Genomic DNA, 22007 nt, shown 5'->3' with positions numbered 1-22007 from the left:
AATAGAAAGACGGGAGAATGCTGGATTTGCAGTGAAAGGCCTGCCCTCTGGCAGAACACTAGAAATGAATGAATTCAAATGTTAAAATAACATGGCCATTGTAATCATCAATGTTGCCTATTCATTCTTGTTAGTAAGAAAGTTGCAGACAACTGAATGCATTGGTCTGCTTTGGCGCGATTGTACTCCGTAGGTAGGGGAGTAGTGGGTACAGTGAGACACAAAATATTAAGACATATGTATGCAAGTGAAATTTCAAGTATTTTTAAAATCAAGTGCAATAGAAATATATATTAAAACATGGAGTACAATAATACATAAACAGAAATGTTAATAGATAAAGGATATAATATACAATCCGTGTTTGTAAAAAAAAATGCAAATGTCTCACTGTTCCCACTCAGAAGGGTACAGTGAGACACCACAGTGTCTATTAACGGACATTGAAATGATTTACATTTATTTCAAAAGAAAAGAAAGCTTGCTGTCTCTTTATCTTGCCATGTTCTGCAGACTTATTTAGAATCATTTTGATGTCTGACTTCGAAACCATTGAAACATCTGGAACAATTGGAAAAGTGGGTTTTCCATGACTTTTCAAACTTTTACGAAAAAAATAAAATGAATTTTTGGTGACAACAAAGCTTATAATTATAATAATTTAGTTTAATTCTTTATTATTTTTTAATGTCTTCTTAAATTTTGTGAATAATTTTGTATTTAAGAAACCATTAAAATGTAATGTATCCATTATTTTAAGCTATAAAACCATTAAAACCATTAAAATGTAATGTATCCATTATTTTAAGCTATAGTTCCTAAATTGGTTACTAGTATGTTCATTTTTAATTTTAGTTACCATTAAATGTAATATCATTACAGTTTATTTTTGCAAATCATTGGTAAATGGGAGCAGTGAGACGTCTCAGTGTACCCTTCAATGGCATGTCTCACTGTTCCCTTTACGCATAGTTCGTTTAAAAATGGCGCCATCACTTCAAAATCAAAACAAGAAAGACTAAACTTTGCCAAACTTAACCTCAAATACCATAGTATTAGGTAACAAAACATTCATATTTCTATTTCATTTTTATATCCAATATAACCTTCATTAAACACAAGCCAAACTTTTACTTCTAGAGTGAAAAATTACGAATTATTTTTTCATCACTCACCTTTATAACTAGAATCAAATCGAGTATGAAAATACTGTTACTTTACTCATGTAACATACAACTGCACTGTTACAAACATTTCAACATCAAAACTTACCATCTAATAAAAAAGGTCTCACTGTTCTCCCTGTCTCACTGTAGCCCCTACTGTTACAAGTTACAAGGTCGTAATACATTACACAATACAATCGTGTTGAGTCCTTACCTGGAGTCTCCCCTCTCTGCAGTAATAGTTTTAGCTCCTCCACGCTAGGAAATCCCTGCATCTGCTGGTGTTGATTGAAAGATCCCATGTTGGACACAGCAGTCCTTAACGACTGAGAATACGTCTTGTTTTTTCTTCTGTCCCTAGTTTTTTGCCGTCTGTCTTTACGAAGTGCCTTCGACTTCGCTTTCGTCCACTCTAGATCACGCATCAGAGCCCCGCAGACAGCCATGTTGAGGAAGAGTCCGGCAAGAATCAGCGTTGTTCCCCTCCAGCCGTATTCCGTCACTAGGAACGTCGTCAGCGGCGCGAACAGGAAGGTCCCGATGCCACTGCCACACACGGACAACCCGGTAGCGAGGGAGCGTCGCTTCTCGAAGTAATACGCAACAATGACCACAGCAGTGACGTAGCACAGAGCCAACCCGAAGCCAGAGACGATACCGAATGTAAAAATCAACAGTTCTATTGATTCCGCGTATGAACTCACTACGAAACCCAAAGCGGAGAGGACGGCACCAAACATACAAACACGTCTGCAACCGAAACGATCCGTCAGGTAGCTTGCTATCGGGCCTGAGATTAGGGGCATGGACATGAAGAGTCCCCCAATCCACGCGGTTTTGCTCTTGCCTTCACCGAAGTATCTCAGCAGGTCCACATAGATTATGCCAAACGTGAAAGTTACTCCATCGGCGATCATGTTCGTCACAAAAGCAGCTGCCACGACCACCCACCCCCATCCTCCGTCAGGAGGTTGAGGCTCCGAGAACTGCTCCTCCAGAGAGGATTCGTCCTCTTCTTCCTCGTCGTCTTCCTCTTCTCCGCACTGACTCGGAGTAGAAGAGATACTTCCTCTGTTCTTCAGCAAGACGTTGACCGGCGGGGGTTCGTCTTCGGACAGGTCTTCGAGAACTAGCGGAGGTAAAGCACCATTAGGAACCACTTCGGCAGGCTCTTCGTGAAACTGAACACTTCTTTTAATACTATGGTTTCTTTCGAGTTTCAGGTGTTTAATCGATTCTTTGGTATCATTGCCTATTGCACTGTTCCCGTTCATGTCGCTGAACGCAGCTTGTCCACCGGCACTATGCACACCTATATTAACATCCTTAACATTTTTTGAGCTACTAGAGGTCCTTCCGTGATTAAACAGAGGTGAGGATGTGGCTGGGCTCTGATCACTGGTTGCTCTGTCACGATTGTACTCCATTCCGGTAAATCTCGTCGGAGATGGAGATCGCGGTTATGCGCTGTTGATTTCATACGTGATATGGTTAAGTCCAAGTTGGCAGCGGAAAACTGACGTTCTGGTATCCGAGCTGGCAATTCCGAGGTTGCGATGTTGGTACTGCTCTCTCTCGTGGTTTCCTGTCTTGAGACGTTGTGTCCGTAAAATGGCTGACCTTTGATCCGGTCAGAAATTGACACGTAAGGATGGACGGCCATACGTCACACGTGACTGCTTTGATGACGCCTTCTTCGTTGTTGCAGTGATTTCTGTGGAAGAAGATGGACGTTTAAGCATTATGAAGTAGTGTAAGATTGTCTAAAACCAATTTAAAAACAGGTATAGGGACAATTTATTCTAGTGTGCAATCTGCTGTATTCTAGGGGTTGGATAGCTCGTATATTCTCTCTTTTCCCTTTCTCTCTACTCCTCTTTATGTGCCTAATGTATAAAATATTTGTAATTGAGGAAATCTTACAGGAAAATAAGAGAGATACTACACACATGTGAATGAAGTTAATTCCCGATTATCAGGTTAATGAAGGGTAGGAGTTACACAAGTTTTCCAACAGCAGGAATATGCCTATTCCAATTAAGGGTTCATGATTTTATCTCCATTCAGTCAACTATCTGCTGTCACACTTGCAGATCTAATCGACTCTACAGTCTATAGTTTCTTAATCACTTCTAATTTTTGCTTTACTGTTACAAAAGTTTTCTCGTTTCTCATTCACCACAAGCTACGTAAAGTCAGATATCGTTGCAATTCATGAAGACTGAAATAAACTAATTACACAGAAAAAATCCCAATTTTCCACACGTGCAATACTCGACTCCATTAACTTCCTTCATAGAGAAGTAAAGAAGTATCTACCTTGTTGTAGTGGTTCATTTATTCGTAATAAATGGGTTTAAAACTGTTACAAATGTTAATGACAGGTCATACAATAACGCAACCATCGATTTAGAACTCGGTTGGCTGCTACTTCTTGACTGAAAGAATTACACTTCTACAGAATTACAATGAAAATTAGGAATAATAATAATAATAATAATAATAATAATAATAATAATACTTACTTACAAATGACTTTTAAGGAACCCGAAGGTTCATTCCCGCCATCGGTCCCTATCCTGTGCAAGATTAATCCAGTCTCTATCATCATATCCTACCTCTCTCAAATCAATTTTAATATTATCCTCCCATCTACGTCTCGGCCTCCCCAAAGGTCTTTTTCCCTCCGGTCTCCCAACTAACACTCTATACGCATTTCTGGATTCCCCCATAGTGCTACATGCCCTGCCCATCTCAAACTTCTGGATTTAATGTTCCTAATTATGTCAGGTGAAGAATCCAATGCGTGATTTAATAATAATAATAATAATAATAATAATAATAATAATAATAATAATAATAATAATAATAATAATTTATTTATTCATTTACTAATATTTATTGTGCTGTACAACAGCCTGGGGCCAATAACAGTTCAGCACAAGATTAAGTTAGCACAATAATAATAATAATAATAATAATAATAATAATAATAATAATAATAATAATAATAATATAATAATAATAATACTCACTTACAAATGGCGTTTAGAGAACCCGGAGGTTCATTGTCGCCCTCACATAAGCCCGCCATCGGTCCCTATCCTGAGAAAGATTAATCCAGTCTCTATCATCATATCCCACCTCCCTCAAATCCATTTTAATATTATACTCCCATCTACGTCTCGGCCTGCCCAAAGGTCTTTTTGCCTCAGATCTCCCAATTAACACTCTTATATGCATTTCTGGATTCACCCTACGTGCTACATGCCCTGTCCATCTCAAACGTCTGGATTTAATGTTCCTAATTATGCTAGGTGAAGAATACAATGCGTGCAGTTCTGCGTTGTGTAACTTTCTCCATTATCCTGTAACTTAATCCCTTTTAGCCCCAAATATTTTCCTAAGCACCTTATTCTCAAACTCCCTTAACCTGTGTTTCTCTCTCAAAGTGAGAGTCCAAGTTTCACAACCATAAAGAACCGGTAATATAACTGTTTTATAAATTCTAACAGCTAATAATAATAATAATAATAATAATAATAATAATAATAATAATAATAATTTACCTTAGAAAAGAATCGTTTGGCCATTATTATTTCAGCATCGTAATTGTTAATTTATTGCATGTAATGTGAAAAGTTACAAAAATAAAAATATTTTCTTTGACTCCACTGGATTGCTACTGCGTGTTTCTGATTCCAAGTAGATGTATTATTATTTTTTGCTACAAATCATTATATTTCATGTGCAGCCTCCCAAGTAAACTAGCTCATAGTTACTGAATATGAACAAAATCCCACTAAGAGTTTAAGAGAAATTTCTTTTCACATGATATACAGACAGATGGACAGACGGTATCCCGAAAAATATCTCTTCCATAACAGAGATGCTGGAACCTGCATTTCCGCGACTGTCTCAAGTTCGTATTTTTGGAGCACCACGATATTCTTCCTTTATATTTAATTAAATGAGAAAGAAAAAAGAAAATAAAAACAAATTCACTAGAGTCTATACCCAAGTCGTCGTAACTATGCATATGACAGAGTTGTTATTAGCGTTGGCAACCATTCCTATGAAAAAATTGAAGTACTCTGCGCGGTAACCTAGTGAACCAATCAGAACGTAGCATTCCTATCAGCCCTTTTCTGCTGCTACGCGAAGCACTGAACTATGTCATCGGTTGCTACATGCTGTGTTGAATGGTGTCACTACCACGTGCGTAATTTGTGTGTTAGTGTTGCAATTATAAATCATTTGTAGCGCCACTCTGAAATGCCAATGGAAAAACATCGCTCGGAGAATAACTTTCTCAGCGAGAATTATTTGCGTAAAGGCTTAGCATTAAATTAATAATCAGGCGTCGGAATTGTTGCGAAGGACTCGTCAGCTGTTGTGAAGAGTCGCATCTGTCGCTACCAACATTACGCAAATCTGTCACGTGAGTAGTTACAGAGGCTTGTGTTAGAGAGTGAGTAAATGGTCAGTTTGCATTATCTTATCAAATAGAAACTTATTTATTTATCTATCTAACAGAGAATTACAAATTTGATGTGCAACAATCCCAATTTAATTAACTCTCAGATATAAAGTGAAAAAAAAAAAATCCTTTTAATAGGCCCTAATTCATTATAATAAATTTCTGTACGAGGACGGAAATGATACTGACAACTTTTCCGATATCAGATTTGTTAAAAACTTGTATTCCAGTGAAGCTTTCGACATTATATTTTTAAACAAAACAATTTCTTAACATTGAAGTGCCATCATAACCTGAGGACTAAGTGGAGGGGGCGTAATGTTTTAAGCAGCTCCGCCACTGACCACTGACCGTGCGTTAAGCGTGACGCAGGACCATTGGAGACAGCACTTGACAAGGGACGACTATCCCACCCCGAAGACGGAAGATAAATCTCTTGCACTGCCCATATCGGGAATCGAACCACGGTATGCTTTGGTGGAAAATGCGTACGCTATCCACAGACCCAAACTTTCTTTGCCTTTCCGAAGGCTTGATTCGGAACAGATCGTTTCACTAGACTCACTTTGGCCCAATGTTCCCCTCTACATACGATCATTGTCTAAGCCCGGGTGGCATTCGTAAATGCGATGCTGACACATGGACTGTCTTGCCCCAGCCCTAATAGAGCCAGGTCCCATCCAGGCCGAGAACCCAGAGCCCCAAGACTTCACCCCAGCCTATTTTTAACTACTGCAGATGATAAATGAAATGAGAAAGGGACGAAGAATGTTGATAGAATGGTAGGGGGAAATGGGAGTACACTGAGAAAACTTTCCGCAACATGTATAAGTTTCATCACGACCTAGCCGGGGATCGATCCAGAATCGCTTGAATGGAAGAGCAGCGTCCTATTGCTTAAGCCAGCCGTGGCGAAAATGTGACTCACGAGCACATTGTGGCTCGCAATGATAGCTATACATTTCTCTTGCTTCCTACCTCCCACAACCCCCACCCTCTCACTCACTGGAGTCAAACTCCGTTCCATTTGTATTTGTCTGTGACCTGCGAGTGGCGTATCATCGCAATGTCTCTCTGGAAACCATGTACCTCTACAAAAACGAAAGTTTCAAGTAGGATGGGAAGACGCACTTTTTTGCTGATGTCATGCGAATATTAAATGTATGATTTGTTCACAAATATTACGAGGAAAACGGTTGTATAACATAAAACGGCATTATACTACATGTCACTCGTGAAACATTAAGCTTAAGTGTTGTTGTTATTATTATTATTATTATTATTATTATTATCATTATTATCTCTGTACGTCGATCCTTTTTCAGCAGATGTACGAATAATGCCGTTAGATCTTCAATTTGAACTCACTGATTTACTATGTGATGTCAAATGAAAGCTAGATGTAAGGACTTGACAAATGTTGAACTTTCAAATCTTTGCCAAAAAATAAATATCCGAAGCTTCGTTCTTTCGCTTGCTCTGTTGAAGCCATGTTCGCTACAACTTACGTTTGTGAAAAATTACTTTCAACAATGAAAATAGTAAAAACCAAATTTAGATCACAACTGACAGACAAATACCTTCGAGATCAACTACGACTGGCAGTAAGTGACATAATTCCTGATTTTGAAACTTTGTCGCAGAGAGATTCTGAAGACAGTTAATTTTAGGTTGTGATATTGTTCATTTATTGTTCATTTCTTTCTTCGTTACACGTACTAAACATTAGTTTGTAGCCTTGTACTGTATAAAATTATATTTAAGTGCTTGACGTAAGGAAAATGAAAATCCGTTAATAAGTCAGACAGTTGCTTCACTTCCCCTTCGGGTGTCCGCCTTCCTCCATAGGTGCTATGCACGTTGCAGGTTACACAGTGGCTCGGCGCACGATCACATTTTCGCCACGGCTGGCTTAAGCCACAGACATGGCAAGGGACGGTAAAAAAAAAGTAATACACCTCGCATAACGAGGGGAAAAAACGTGATTTGAAAGGGGGGACGTTGCTAATTTTTCTAATTACAGGAAAAATTCAGTTTATACAGGTGTGGTCAAATTACGTATCTTGTGTTACTGTAGGCCTATATTAGACCTTGAATTATTGAAGTGAATTCGTTAAATGCTCTTCGAATGGACATTCTAAGAATTCACATACTGTATATTTAACTTATTGTATGACAAATAAATAAACAATATACTTTCAGGTTTCTGTGATATGCTTACAAAACTCTTGGAATTATTTACATGGGCCTATAATATTGCATAATACTGATATAAGCAAGTTAGATCTACATACAGATAGGTTGTTAAACACCCTGCTTAATCATTGAATCATCTCGCATATAGGGGCCTACATATATTATTTAAGCATACAAAAAGCTGGATAACGTTAAGTAGTGACGACACTAAAATTCAGATTCATCATTTTAGACTATGTCCAAGACAAGGAGAGGAAATTGCTTAACTCCAGTGACAATAACAAATTACTATTGCCAAACGTTACGCAACTTCCATCTTGAATTCGTATTGCATAATTCAAGACCTCCCCGGGATAAGGGTGTACCCCAGTGGTATTCAATCTTTTTTGCTAGCGTACCCCCAAAATATTTTTTTTACCTTCGTATGCAAGTACTTGCGCGGTATTCTGAAACTCAAATAAAATAGCATTTCGGATTCCGTAATAAATTACGTACATCAATACACTGAATCTTGATCATATGCACTTAGTTTTGTATCAATTAATGTCGAAAATGTACATGTGACAACGAAATCAAAGCACTAAAACGTCAAACGTCATGCCTTTATTTCGCCTCCACTCAGCGTTGCCAAACCTACCCATGCTCCGGCTTGTAACTGAAGATGGCTCTGGTTCTGTACATCAACATGAAAACTGAATTCTACACGTGGCTAACGAGTGTGTTCATGATTGTGTCGAAATGGGTGTGTGTTTGTTTTGAAATTCAGTTGAGTATTCAGGATGTGATATGGGTGTGTTTTTGTATGTTTATAAATTTCATATTGTTCTATACTTGTTTTTTTTTAAGATGGGACATGACAGGAGCGCTGCGATCGGAAAAACAACTGAATGTCACATAGCGTGGTAGGCCTGTTGCTATGGTAACAACGGTTGAGTTGCCAAACGTACCTTTCCCACGTGGCAAGTGCTTAATAGCTCTCTTGGCAACATTTATCGAGCACACAATGTTAGCATTGGTACGTTTCGTGTTTGATTCTTTCTCGATTTTTGTATTGTTCGCGTCAATTGTCAATGAATGTTTTTAAAGTCAGCCATCTTAAAGTCAATTGCTAGCTTCCATCAGCTGGCAGCATGGTAGTCCATATTGGCAACATAGCACTGTAGTTCCAAGCTTGGCCGCTTAACTGTCATGTCCCATCTTTCAAAAAAACCAGTATAGGGTGTTAATTTTCTGCTTTTTTGGCTGGATGTGTAGTATTTTCATGTCAGTGTCTATGTTGCCGTAGTTGTGATTGGAGTTTGTGATGTTCTGCGTAGGTTGTATTGTTTTGTGGTTTGGTTATGGCTGTGATATGTTCCTTGTAACATGTTTCAAATGATCTTCCAGTCTGTCCAATATAGAAGCCGTTGCAACTATTGCATGATAGCTTGTATACACCTGTTAAAACACACATCCATTTCGACACAATTTATTATGAACACACCTCACCACAACAGGAAACCAGAAGACAGCGCGGGACCTTCACTAGGCTTCAGACAATGAAGGATACCACTTCGAAACTAGTCAGCCAGGTAAATTGCAAAAGTTAACACAGTAAGGCCCAATTGTATAAAGCTCTCTGACTAAAGATCAACTTTGATCGAAGATCGGAAAGTGAACCGAGTTCAGACGCTTCTTCTATTGTATAAAACTTTTCTGCGATCAAACTACCTTGGTTCAAATGCAATCTAAGTTCACGTGAAAAGGATTTGGCAACATCGCATAAACAGGTGAAGTATGTGATGCGCGGGCCATGTTGTTCAGGTTTGTTCAGTGTTGCCAATGTAGCGACTTTAACTCTTTTTCAACGACAATTTCTTTTTACTTTTATATTGCTTAAATAGTGATTTAGCGACCTTTTTAACACCCCATAGTGACAAAATTTAATCTTTCTTTGTTGATAATGAGAAATCTAGCGACTTTACAACTACTTTTTCGCGACTTTCCGTACACTCTGTTGGAGACACTGGTTTGTTTTGTGCATTGTAAATAATGGCGGACAATAAGAAGATTGACCGTTTTCCAAATTGTTATCATGTTATGGTGCTTGATACTGCTAAACATAATAAAGCTTTATAAAACGACAATTTTCGTTTAGTAATACAGTTAATTGAAAATTTATGAATGTACCTATCATATCCATTAATAATTAATGGTTGTTATAAACATAATATAATTATAGGTTATGTTATTTGATACTGCTGAACACGATAAAACCTTATAAAATATAAGAATGTTTGTGTATTAAGGCAAGAAATTGAAAACACACACACACACACGCACATATATATATATATATATATATGTACATACAGTATATACCATATGTATTAATATTAATAATAATGGTTATTATTTTTGCACAATCTGCCACTCGTATACTTCAAACAGAAAAGAAATAACTGAACTTGGATCATCTAACTTAATCGGAGAAATTTCTTCAGTCAAAGTTGACTTTAGTTTAAGCAGTGGCGGTGCGTCAATAAGAGCACAAGGGCACGTGAACACCTTGTTTCCATTAATGCACGACTAGTTTTATTATTTAATACCGTATTGGCGTAGTGGGGATATATAATATCAGGATCGAGTATTTTAAACTTCCCGCATCTTGCATAAACTTCTTATGTAAACTTGGCAACATCCGTTCACATACAAGCCGTGTTCTTTTCAAGAAGGTTACAGGAATTTCACGCATGCGCAGGAGAAAATTGTCTTTCGCTGGCCGCTTATGACTCGTCAAGAGCACAAAGCATTAAGTGAACAGTGAATCTATCCTACAGATGTCAGGTGCATCGATGCCTATCGTTTACGTGCTATATCTCGAGGAGGAAATTTAATTAGTCTGTATTTTAGCCTGCAGGTGTCAGCATCTCACTGTCGGAACGTTTACTTTATGTGGATGTGTGTACAGTGCTGCTACGAGAGTGTAGTTTGTGAATTACTCTACTTCAGTGTCAGCATAATAGCATAGTTTGGCTTTCAAAGACGTGCTGGCTGAATGTGATGGTGGTATGAATTTAAGTATCTGTATGGTGGTGTATATTACTGTATTTAAGAATAATATTTACTGGCATGTATTTATAGTAATCAATCTATGCGAATGGGATTACAGTACTGGTATAGGCTATAGTGCATCAGTGTGTTGTGAATCAAAATATATTACTGAACACACGCTTTTGTAAATTGTGTTATGTATTAATTTTTAACAAACGTAAACAATGAACTCTGTTCAAGTAATTCTGAAGAGTAAAGAACTGGGTAAACTGGCTTTCCAGGAAAAACTGGAAATAAAAGGACTAGGTTTCATTATTATTATTATTATTATTATTATTATTATTATTATTATTACTTACTTACTGGCTTTTAAGGAACCCGGAGGTTCATTGCCGCCCTCACATAAGCGCGCCATTGGTCCCTATCCTGAGCAAGATTAATCCAGTCTCTACCATTTTATTATTATTATTATTATTATTATTATTATTATTATTATTATTATTATTATTATTATTATTATATGTTGTTTTGAATTTATATACGGTTTTTTCGACAGTGAAACATTGGAATCATGACATTTCATATTAGGCTAAAAACGTACGATTTAAAATTCTCTTCGATTTTGGAACACAAAATTGTGAACACAGATAATATTTTATCACGAACCGCCACTGAGTTTAAGACAAATTAATCTCAGATTAGACTTTATACAACACAAAATTCCAAGTTCAGCTAGAACGAGAATCAATTTAACTTCTGATCTAAGTTTGACTATAATTATATGTATATTTACCGCCTTTGCTTATCATACAAAATGAGTGAGTTAATTAGTCATATTTTCCTCATTAACGTTTTCGGTACGTAACTTGTACCATCTTCAGATGTTTGTATATTATTTTAATTGTAAACCAAGCCTGTGGGTGCATGTATCTGGACTGAAATGGTATATCCACAAAAACACTGACCATTTCAGTCCAGATACATGCACCCACAGGCTTGGTTTACAATTAAAATAATATACAAACATCTGAAGATGGTACAAGTTACGTACCGAAAACGTTAATGAGGAAAATATGACTAATTAACTCACTCATTTTGTATGATAAGCAAAGGCGGTAAATATACATATAATTATAGTCAAATTGTGACAGCTTATCGGTATATCTTCAACATGAAATTCTGATCTAAGATTAAATGGTTTATACAATCGGTCCTGAAGATAGCAAAGTTATTCAGTGATTATAAGTGTTAAAAGAATGTATTGAACAATGAATCTTAACTTATGTTTAACCCTGCAGGAGATACAAATGAAGGCGCATCTGTAAGTGACTCTCAATAAGTTAAACACACATTTAGTTGTTTATTCTTTAAAGAGCTTTTTACTTGCCTACTGTTGGCCGCGCAAGATCCTGGAGACGCTGTTTCAAGCCCAGCACGCGGATGAGATCACATTCATATCTGCGGTGAGGTGACAGCGCTACGTAGCAGAGCCATTAACATTTTCCAGTCGTCACAACCTTCACAATGCCGCCGCGCCGGCCGTACCAAACTGCGGGTCTTGTAGAAGAGCAACTCAGAGAAGAAACCTCTAGCAGTGTTCACACGCATGTTAATGTACCTGACGCCTTGTCCACGAATTCTTAACGGGATCCTACGTGAACAGCCCCGGGGTCAACAGGTTTCTGTGCAAAACAAGGGACGAACATTTCATGAAAAAGGAAAGTGTGATACAAGGAACCAGGAAGTCTTCAGTTACGCGTAGACAAGGACGAAGAATTGATTTATAGATGAGTAACGCCGATAGATCTGCGAGAGACCAAGGTCAGGGTTATTGCGTCTACCTCTACAACCATGTCCCTCACCTCTCTGTGCCAACGTCCTTCAAAACTTGAGACAAAACACAAACATAAATTTCATTGCAATACGCAAAATTTCACTGTCGTCCACAATTACAACGTTAATGGCCTCGTATAAGGCAAGTTCTGTAGCAAATACATATAAGTAACTCATTTGATTTACTTACAACTTACTTACAAATGGCTTTTAAGGAACCCGCAGGTTCATTGCCGCCCTCACATAAGCCCGCCATTGGTCCCTACACTGAGCAAGATTAATCCAGTCTCTATCATCAATCCCACCTTCCTCAAATCCATTTTAATATTATCCTCCCATCTACGTCTCGCCCTCCCCAAAGGTCTTTTTACCTCCGGTCTCTCAACTAACACTCTATATGCATTTCTGGATTCGCCCATATGTGCTACATGCCCTGCCCATCTCAAACGTCTGTGTTCCTAATTATGTCAGGTGAAGAATACAATGCGTGCAGTTCTGTGTTGTGTAACTTTCTCCATTCTCCTGTAACTTCATCCCTCTTAGCCCCAAATATTTTCCTAAGAACCTTATTCTCAAACACCTTAACCTATGAATAATTTCGAGGGAAAAATTGTTCCGGAGCCGGGTATCGAACCCGGGACCTTTGGTTTAACGTACCAACGCTCTACCATTGAGCTACTCGGGAACTCTAACCGACACCGACACAATTTTTCCCTCTATATCCACAGACCTCAAAGTGGGCTGACAACCGTCAAGCAACCAACTTCGAGTGCACACTAACTCCGTGTGACTTAAATTACAGGGAGTTATACCTGAAATCTTGATTTGCACCTTAACCTATGTTCCTCTCTCAAAGTGAGAGTCCAAGTTTCACAACCATATAGAACAACCCGTAATATAACTGTTTTATAAATTCTAACTTTCAGAATTTTTTGATAGCACACTGGATGATAAAAGCTTCTCAACCGAATAATAACACGCATTTCCCATATTTATTCTGCGTTTAATTTCCTCCCGAGTGAACTTATTTGATTTACAAAATACAAAAGTGGCGGGAGATTCACCGAATTCCTATAACAGCGTAAGCCTAAAACGTTTATACTGTTCGAGACTGTTACTGTGAGCATGGTTGAAATTGTAAGCTTGTTTTGGGTTTGAAATAAAAGTTTGATATTTATTTTCATTTCTATCTTCATATTCACCAGCTATCAAATAATGATAGACAACATTAAGATATATGGATCGTTTACGGAGATCAAGAGATTAGGGGAAAAATAAGGAAGATTGGACAATGCTGGGTTTGCAGTGAAGGACCTACCCTTGGGCATAAAGCTATGAATGAAATTAAATCTCCCGCATTTGAATCTAATAAAGCGAAGCCTTCGTATAATCGCTCCTCATTCCATGAGGCCTAGTCTCGAGACGACAATGCAATTGATAGTCGAAACGACTCACACATCAGTAAGGTTCGGATAAAGTAGCTATATCAGGATATGCTGTATAGCTGTATAGGATAGGGCCTGGACTTGCGCTCCCCATCCCTTAGCTAAAACATACGCGACAACCTAATTAATGTTTGTAAACAAAACGAACGGACCAAGGATGTCTATCCTGATGCAGCTACTTTATCCGAACCTTAAACATCAGTAGGCTATGACACGAATAAGTTGTTTGAAATTGAAGAGTCCACTGCAAGAATGATGGATGTCATTTGGAATACATTTTGCAGGAGAAGCAATTGAAAGTTTGAAATGCTTAGCGCTCAAAGCGTAACTGTGATTTTCCGATCATTACTGGACAATGACTATCAGTGTTAATGCCATATAACTCTGTATGTACAGGGACATCATTTTATTTTTACTAACATTTTTAATATTAACCTGTCTATACCTTTAGAGAACCGGAAACACCGCTTGCTCCCCCCTCCAAGACTGGAGTTCGATGATACTGGCGTAAAACACAAATCACTCTACTAGGTATAGGAAGGAAGAAAAGTAGTTCATCCATTTACGTAAACTAGGAAATATCGCGATTTTGAGTTTGATAATTTTCATTAGGTTTTTCTTTAATCAAAGTATAGTACTGTATTAGGAATAAGTGTTTTTACTCACGAAGTGAGTTATCCATGCGAACGTATTCATTATGCAGTGTATACTGTCTACAGCACATTAGCGTACAATATAGAGAAAGAAGTTAAATTGAAAAATAATCATAATATGAATGTTTAAACACAATTTTGAAAATGGTGGCCGTTCATTTCGATACAGGCTTCAGTTCTTTTGTGCATATTATCGCACTATAGACTATTGCATCTAATTCCAATTGCCAGTTTCGTCCTTCGTACTAGTAACTCATGTTGAAATAATTCTGTACCTACTCTACGTACTGTAAATTCAATCTTCACTTCTGCCCGACCCGAAAATATAAAATTACTCAGACATGCTATCTACTGTCCGTCCAAGTGGTTATGCCGCAGGATTGTAGAAAGGGAGGAAATCACGTGACATTTAATTACTTAACGAGGCCCTTTTATTTAAGTTAAATTAAACAGCTGTATAATATTACGTAAACTTCCAATTCCTAAGAGAAATTAATGTTTTCAGAAAAGAGCTAAGACAGCCCAGCTATTACAGAGGGGCGAGCAGAAGCGGGTGGGGGAAATCGGGATGCGACGTAGGCAAACGGACAGTACCTGTGCGAAAATATGATTCAATATTGAAAGCTCTTTCGTCACTGGAAAACGCGAACATATTTCTGGAACGTACTATACTCAGTAACTCAGTACTGCTTAATATCTGCGGTCTTGGTTCTGTGTGGAGTTGGAACTTCCTTAGTAGAAAGGGTGGGAGTGAAGTACATTCAAAAACTCAGGTACAATAAAAATTGAAGTAAAAATAAAATGATGTCCCTGTACATTCTACATAAGCTTAACTTAAGCTATGCATCGACAGTCTTGGTTTATTTTCGACAAGAAAGTGACATCCATCATTCTTGCAGTGGACTCTTCAATTGTAATGAATAATAATAATAATAATAATAATAATAATAATAATAACAATAATAATAATAATCAGATATGGGAACACAAATAATCATCCTAAATTGAAGGAAGCTTAAAACGTATTAATAAATAAAATAAACCAAACTACATGTGCAACAACTTAACAAAAACAATTTTCAAATGCAGTTTTCAAGCTATTTCAGTGCCTTAGACTGCGTATTGACAGCTAATATTTTAATCCAAGCTTTCTTTCGTAGCAGCCACCATGTTACGAGCACGACCCTATGACTTCCAACGGTACCTTGTATTATTTAAGGACATATTTGAAGGCTCTTATTTCTGACATTACGATAGGTCAATCACAGAAGTTCAATGACCTTCCGAGATGAGTAAGAAGACTCTACACACAGAATATGAATGAAACCTGTGTAACAGTCCAGGCGTAGACAGACCACATTCCACAACAGTTTTTACTACTCAGGGGTGTTAAAAATATTACTTTGTCAAATGACAATCAACACATTAACAGTTTTAACTACCTGGGATAAAATATTATACAACGATTGAATGGTCTAGACCAGGGGTGCTCAACCTTATGAATACTGCGGGTCATTGTTTAAAAAAATGTTTTTTTTTGGAGGGCCGCAGACATCTTCCAATAATAAATACAATTTACATAAATATCTTACTAATTAGTGATTACTGCAATTTATATAATTAATAATACAAGTCTGTTCAAATATATTTTTTTAAATGTTAATTTTGAAACGTTACTATCGGGCCGCAGCAAACATAGTGGCAACCGCATGAAGCCCGCGGGCTGCGGGTTGTGCACCGCTGGTCTAGACCACCTGCCTGTCACGCAGGGAGCCCGAGTTCGAGTTCCGGTCAGTCAGCGGACAAGATCGCATTGGTTTCCTCAGGATCCTTCCATTTCCCCATGTTAGGCATCATTCCGTCCTAGCTCGTGCGAAGGGAGCTGGTCTAAGGAAGAGGAGAGTTCCCTGATACGAAACCTACGTATAATAAATAGATACACGAGAAGGGAGGGGGTTTAAGTGCTATGGTTATGATTAGAGTTCTGCATTTGGTTATTTTGAATACAAGTAAGGTGTACGCCGATCATACTGTCCGTTACTCAGGAGAAGACGAGGGGCAAGAATGTGACCTTCTTGACTATCGCTGCTGATTATTATAAACATCGCTCAGATAAGCATCCCAGTAGCCAGGTTATTACTCGTGCAGGAAACATGAGTAACAATGCGTATGGAAATTAAAGCTGAGTTGAACAGAAGGAGACCTAATGTTTCCGCTTACTGCAGTACAGATATTGCGCAAGTTGTTTTACGTTATCTGTTCACATCCCTTCCCCCTCAGTCCGCTCTCGTTTTCTCCTGAGTCACCGATAGTAGCTTTGTTTGGTACGGAAAGCGAGTCAACAGTAGAGTTGGGCAACACGATTCTTTTTCAGAAGTCGATTCCAACGATTCAATCACACATTACGAATCGATTCTAACGATTCGTTCACGATTCTTCTCAGTCTGCGATTCCAACTATTCTTTTGAATCGTCAACGAGTTCACGATTCTTCCCAGTCTGCGATTCCAACTATTCTTTTGAATCGTCGCAAGACACTTTCCTTTGCAAACCACGCGTAGAACAAAAACGTTCTACATCTCTCTCATAGATGGCATAAGAGGCGAGACATTGGATTGTCTCTTTCTCATTGGCTGGAACCATTCAGTATGACCTCCATTAGTCTACAAAATTACCCAAGATAATGTTATAATTTATCAACTGAACCTTATTACGAAGTACATTTTTTGCATTACATCTCTATTTAACTATGCAAATTTCAGGTTTGTGTTCATTATTTTCCATACTTAACCAATGCAGTACATATTTTGATTTCACTCTCGCTCGGGAGCATTCGACACGGTTCGGAAATGTCCGTTGACAGGTTACATCAAACAACTAATAGAATCGTGGGTTACGATACCATGCCGATTCCTTACTATTCTTTTGAACGACGATTCGTTACGATTCTTTTGAACGACGATTCGTTGATACCACGAATCGATTCTTACGATTCTTTATTATTAGTCGTTCGAATGAACGATTCGTTCACGAATCGACCCAACTCTAGTCAACAGTAACAATTGACGCTGCGTCTGTCCCCGCAAACTCATACGTCGGTGAACAACAGGAATACCACTTGGATTTAATAACAATAATAATATAATACCTATTTAATGGCAGCTTATATGCAGTAAAAGGTAATTTTCTTTACTACGGTTAGACAAAACTAAACATTTTCATGAGTCAGCCTCTTTATTTGCCCACATATGCAATGAGAAAACCATTCCAGCTTGGTAATTAAGCAAGATAAAGACACATTTACTGAAATATAATTGTTAACGATTCATGCCACTCTTTTAAATTCTTTAAGACCGTACTTACTTAGTTACTGACTTTTAAGGAAACCCGGAGGTTCATTGCCGCCTTCACATAAGCCCGCCATCGGTCCCTATCCTGTGCAAGATTAATCCAGTCTCTACCATCATATCCCACCTCCCTCAAATCCATTTTAATATTATCTTCCCATCTACGTCTCGGCCTCCCCAAAGGTCTTTTTTCCTCCCGCCTCCCAACTAACACTCTATATGCATTTCTGGATTTGCACATACGTGCTACATGCCCTGCCCATCTCAAAGTCTGGATTTAATGTTCCTAATTATGTCAGGTGAAGAATACAATGCGTGCAGTTCTGTGTTGTGTAACTTTCTCCATTCTCCTGTAACTTCATCCCTCTTAGCCCGAAATATTTTCCTAACAACCTTATTCTCAAACACCCTTAACCTCTGTTCCTCTCTCAAAGTGAGAGTCCAAGTTTCACAATCATACAGAACAACCGGTAATCCTAACAGTGTTATAAATTCTAACTTTTAGATTTTTCGACAGCAGACTGAATGATAAAAAGCTTCTCAACCGACTAATAACAGGCATTTCCCATATTTATTCTGTGTTTAATTTCCTCCCGAGTATCATTTATATTTGTTACTGTTGCTTCCAAGTATTTGAATTTTTGCACCTCTTCAAAAGATAAATTTCCGTAGGATGCATAATTTGATTGTGAAGAATCAGGTTGCTAGAAATCGTGTGATTGTTGTGATAAGTGCGTAAGATTAATGTAATTTTGTAGTTAAAAATTGATAAAAAAATTTGTGTACGAAGCAACTAAAGAATTAACAACACCTTTTTAGCTTCAGAACACTAGCCAATTAAAGAAATGATGATTCTGAATAGTTCATTGTCTATTTGTAATATTCTTTTACCCTTAAAACTAAAGAAAAAAAGGTATTTTACAAACAACTTCAAATTAGTGTAACTCTGAAAATATTGAGAATGAGACCCATGTTTATATGACTTTTTTTTTTGTTCAGAATGTCTTCGGAAATAAGCTCCGTGAGTGACGGTAAATCCTCGTGAATCACTCTGTTTAACATTCTGTGATTTTATAAAGGCTGCCTTTTATGTGGAATTCATTAAACTAATGGTCTAATTTGTGTATGAATAATGTCAGTTATATCGACCTAGACAGTGTCTACTGTAACTTGGACTGCAATCTATCACTTTTAAGATAATAGCTAACGAAAACTCAAGAAAAACAAGCGCGTTCGGAACATGACAAAGGAACTGAGTTGTTGGGAAACGTGTAAGAAGAAGTAACGAGAAAGTATGCGTCAATTTCGTTGCGTTTACCTGTTTGAAGCAAGCTTTCATTATCCTTCACGAGACACGACTGCCACGGTTCGTTACCGGATACTGGACAGACATACAGACGAGCTAGCTATTCACTTGCCCGCACGATCGAACGAAGCAGTTGTTTACACACTCGCAGTCCGATATCCTTTCTATCTCGCCTTCTTTTGAAAACGTCTTAACTAATTTATCAGTTCGGCTGGAAGATAGTATCGGACGTACAATATACAGACGTGGACAAATTATTAACAAAATTGACGATTTTTATGATTAATTCTATTTACAAAACTTGACTATTCAATTTAGACTACAGTTGACAATTTTGCATATTTCTATCATTACAGTAGATAGAAATATGCAAAAATTTCAAATGTAGTCTATTCTAAATTGAAGAGTCAAATTTTATAAAAAAAAATATAATAAAATCTTCAATTTTCCTAATAATTTGTAAATATTATGCAAAAATGTCAACTGCAGTCTAAAGTGAAGAGTAAAATTTTGTAAAAATATATAATAAAAATCTTCAGTTTTGCTAATAATTTACAAATATCCAAAATGTCACCTGTAGTCCAAATTGAAGAGTCGAATTTTGTAAAAAATATATTTAAAAAATCTTCACTTTTGCTAATAATTTGTAAATATGCGAAAATATCAATTGTAGTCTAAATTGAAGAGTGAAATTTTGTAAAAATAGAAAATAAAAATCTTCGATTTTTCTAATAATTTGGAAATACCCAAAGATGTCAACTGTAGTCTAAATTGAACAATCATAGTTTGAAAAATTTATAATAAAAATCTCCAATTTTGCTAATAATTTGTCCACGTCTGTACAAATACACATCACTGTTAAAATAGTAGAGATAAAATATCTGATCGAACAGGTACACATAAGTAGAAATAACATCAAATAATACATTGTATTAGTTTCTGTCAAATACAGGGACATCATTTTATTTTTACTTCAATTTTTATTGTACCTGCGTTTCTAAATGTACTTGACTCCCACCCCTTTCACTAATGTCCTTGCTAACGTCAGTCACACAAACTTACGGCCGCTGTTGCTAGCAGTGAAATAAACAATACAGAGTACAGTGTGTTTCAGAAATATTTTGAATTTTCTATAGAAGAAAAAGCTTATATTATTAAAGTTTATTTTCACACAGGTATGGTGTGTAGCATAACTGAATTTATCTGTGTGGACTGAGCACAAGTGAAGATAGAGGTATCGAAAGTACGGTACCTTATAATATGGTGCGGTACTTAACAGCATTATTTAAACAAGAGTTTTGTTTTACTGTTTGTAGGTATGAAGAACGATGATGGAAACTGGAATTACAATATAACCGAATGTGAACAACAGTTTTTCTTCTTTTTTTTTCACAATTTCCTGATTATATCATTACGGAATATTTTCGTAGAAAAGTCATTAATCTGGCAGATAAATTTAGAGCAACAGGGTATACAGAAAGGAAGAGAAGTGTAAGATGGCCAACAAAGGTGACAGAAGATGCTATAGAAGATGCTAGAGAAAGGATGCAGCGAGGTCCTAATAAGTCGGTCAAGAAGTTAGCTGTAGAAATTGGGGTTTCTTACGGAAGTGCTCACAAAATTCTCAGGAATAAATTAGGTTAGTAATATGCTGAATAAAGTAGACATTACATAATGTATATAACCGCCTGAAGACTTGAGTTTGTGAAAAAACAATTGTTACTATTCTGTTTTTTTTTTTATAAAATACTGTAAAGTAATGATCAAACTGAAAATCGTAATACTATATTTCCCTGTAACGTAAATGGATACACTACTTTTCTCTCCTCCTATAGCTAGTAAAATGATTTGTTTACATATTGCACTAGCAACACCAAACTCCTGTAATGGAAGGGGGATAACAGTGTTTCCGAGTATAGCCAGGTTAATGTTAAAAATGTTAGTAAAAATAAAGTGATGTCCCTGTATTTGCCGTACCGGTAACTATTCTTTCGAGCTTTAGTCTAAATCTTTCCCAGTTGTTTCTGATTCACTGTACACACACGGCGAAATTGCCGAAGGAGAAACCTGAGATTCGATAGATTTTATCTGAATCCTTAGTTTTCCCTGACATTCTGCTTCTACCACTGCTCCGTTATGGTCGTAAACATTTATAGTCACAATAATATTATAATTAGACTTCGAAGTTCAGGCCCCAGTCGGAGAGATACTGGTTAACATAACTGATAGACGCAGTGATGTCAAAGCAAGCGCATTTTTCTGACCTTGACGTCGTGCGCGGGCAGCAAGCGCTAAGTATGGAAAGAGGAAGGGTTGTGTATATGAATAAGCAGCCTGTTGGATTAAGAAAACAGTGGTGCACAAACTTCAAACGGAACGTGAAATTTTATGTCGTTATTTTTATATGGCTTCTTTCTGTTTAATATTATCTATATTGTCTGTAAAACAAAAATATTAACACTGATTTCTTAATATTGCACTTGTGTTTTAAATCTTAATAACATAATACAGAGTTAAGAAGGAATATTCACTTAAATTCCATAGTAGTA

The 22007-nt window shown here is 37.2% G+C and overlaps 1 protein-coding gene across 5 annotated transcripts in view; it reads right to left on the bottom strand.

Annotated features, from left to right (window-relative positions):
- Positions 1-22007, bottom strand: part of LOC138702089 (monocarboxylate transporter 9-like) — a 97998-nt gene that overhangs the window by 32730 nt on the left and 43261 nt on the right. For 3 of the 5 annotated variants that reach the window (XM_069829645.1, XM_069829641.1, XM_069829642.1), the window contains exon 2: positions 1381-2880. In XM_069829645.1, coding sequence (XP_069685746.1) covers positions 1381-2593 — 1213 coding nt within the window. In that variant the 5' untranslated portion in view covers positions 2594-2880. Of the gene's footprint in view, positions 1-1380; positions 2881-12262; positions 12558-22007 lie in introns of all 5 variants that reach the window. The other 2 variants (XM_069829643.1, XM_069829644.1) reach the window with 1 other exon arrangement.

This window comes from Periplaneta americana, chromosome 6 (genome assembly GCF_040183065.1).
Source record: "Periplaneta americana isolate PAMFEO1 chromosome 6, P.americana_PAMFEO1_priV1, whole genome shotgun sequence".
Lineage (NCBI taxonomy): Eukaryota > Metazoa > Arthropoda > Insecta > Blattodea > Blattidae > Periplaneta > Periplaneta americana.
This window is presented reverse-complemented; position numbering and strand designations above follow the sequence as displayed.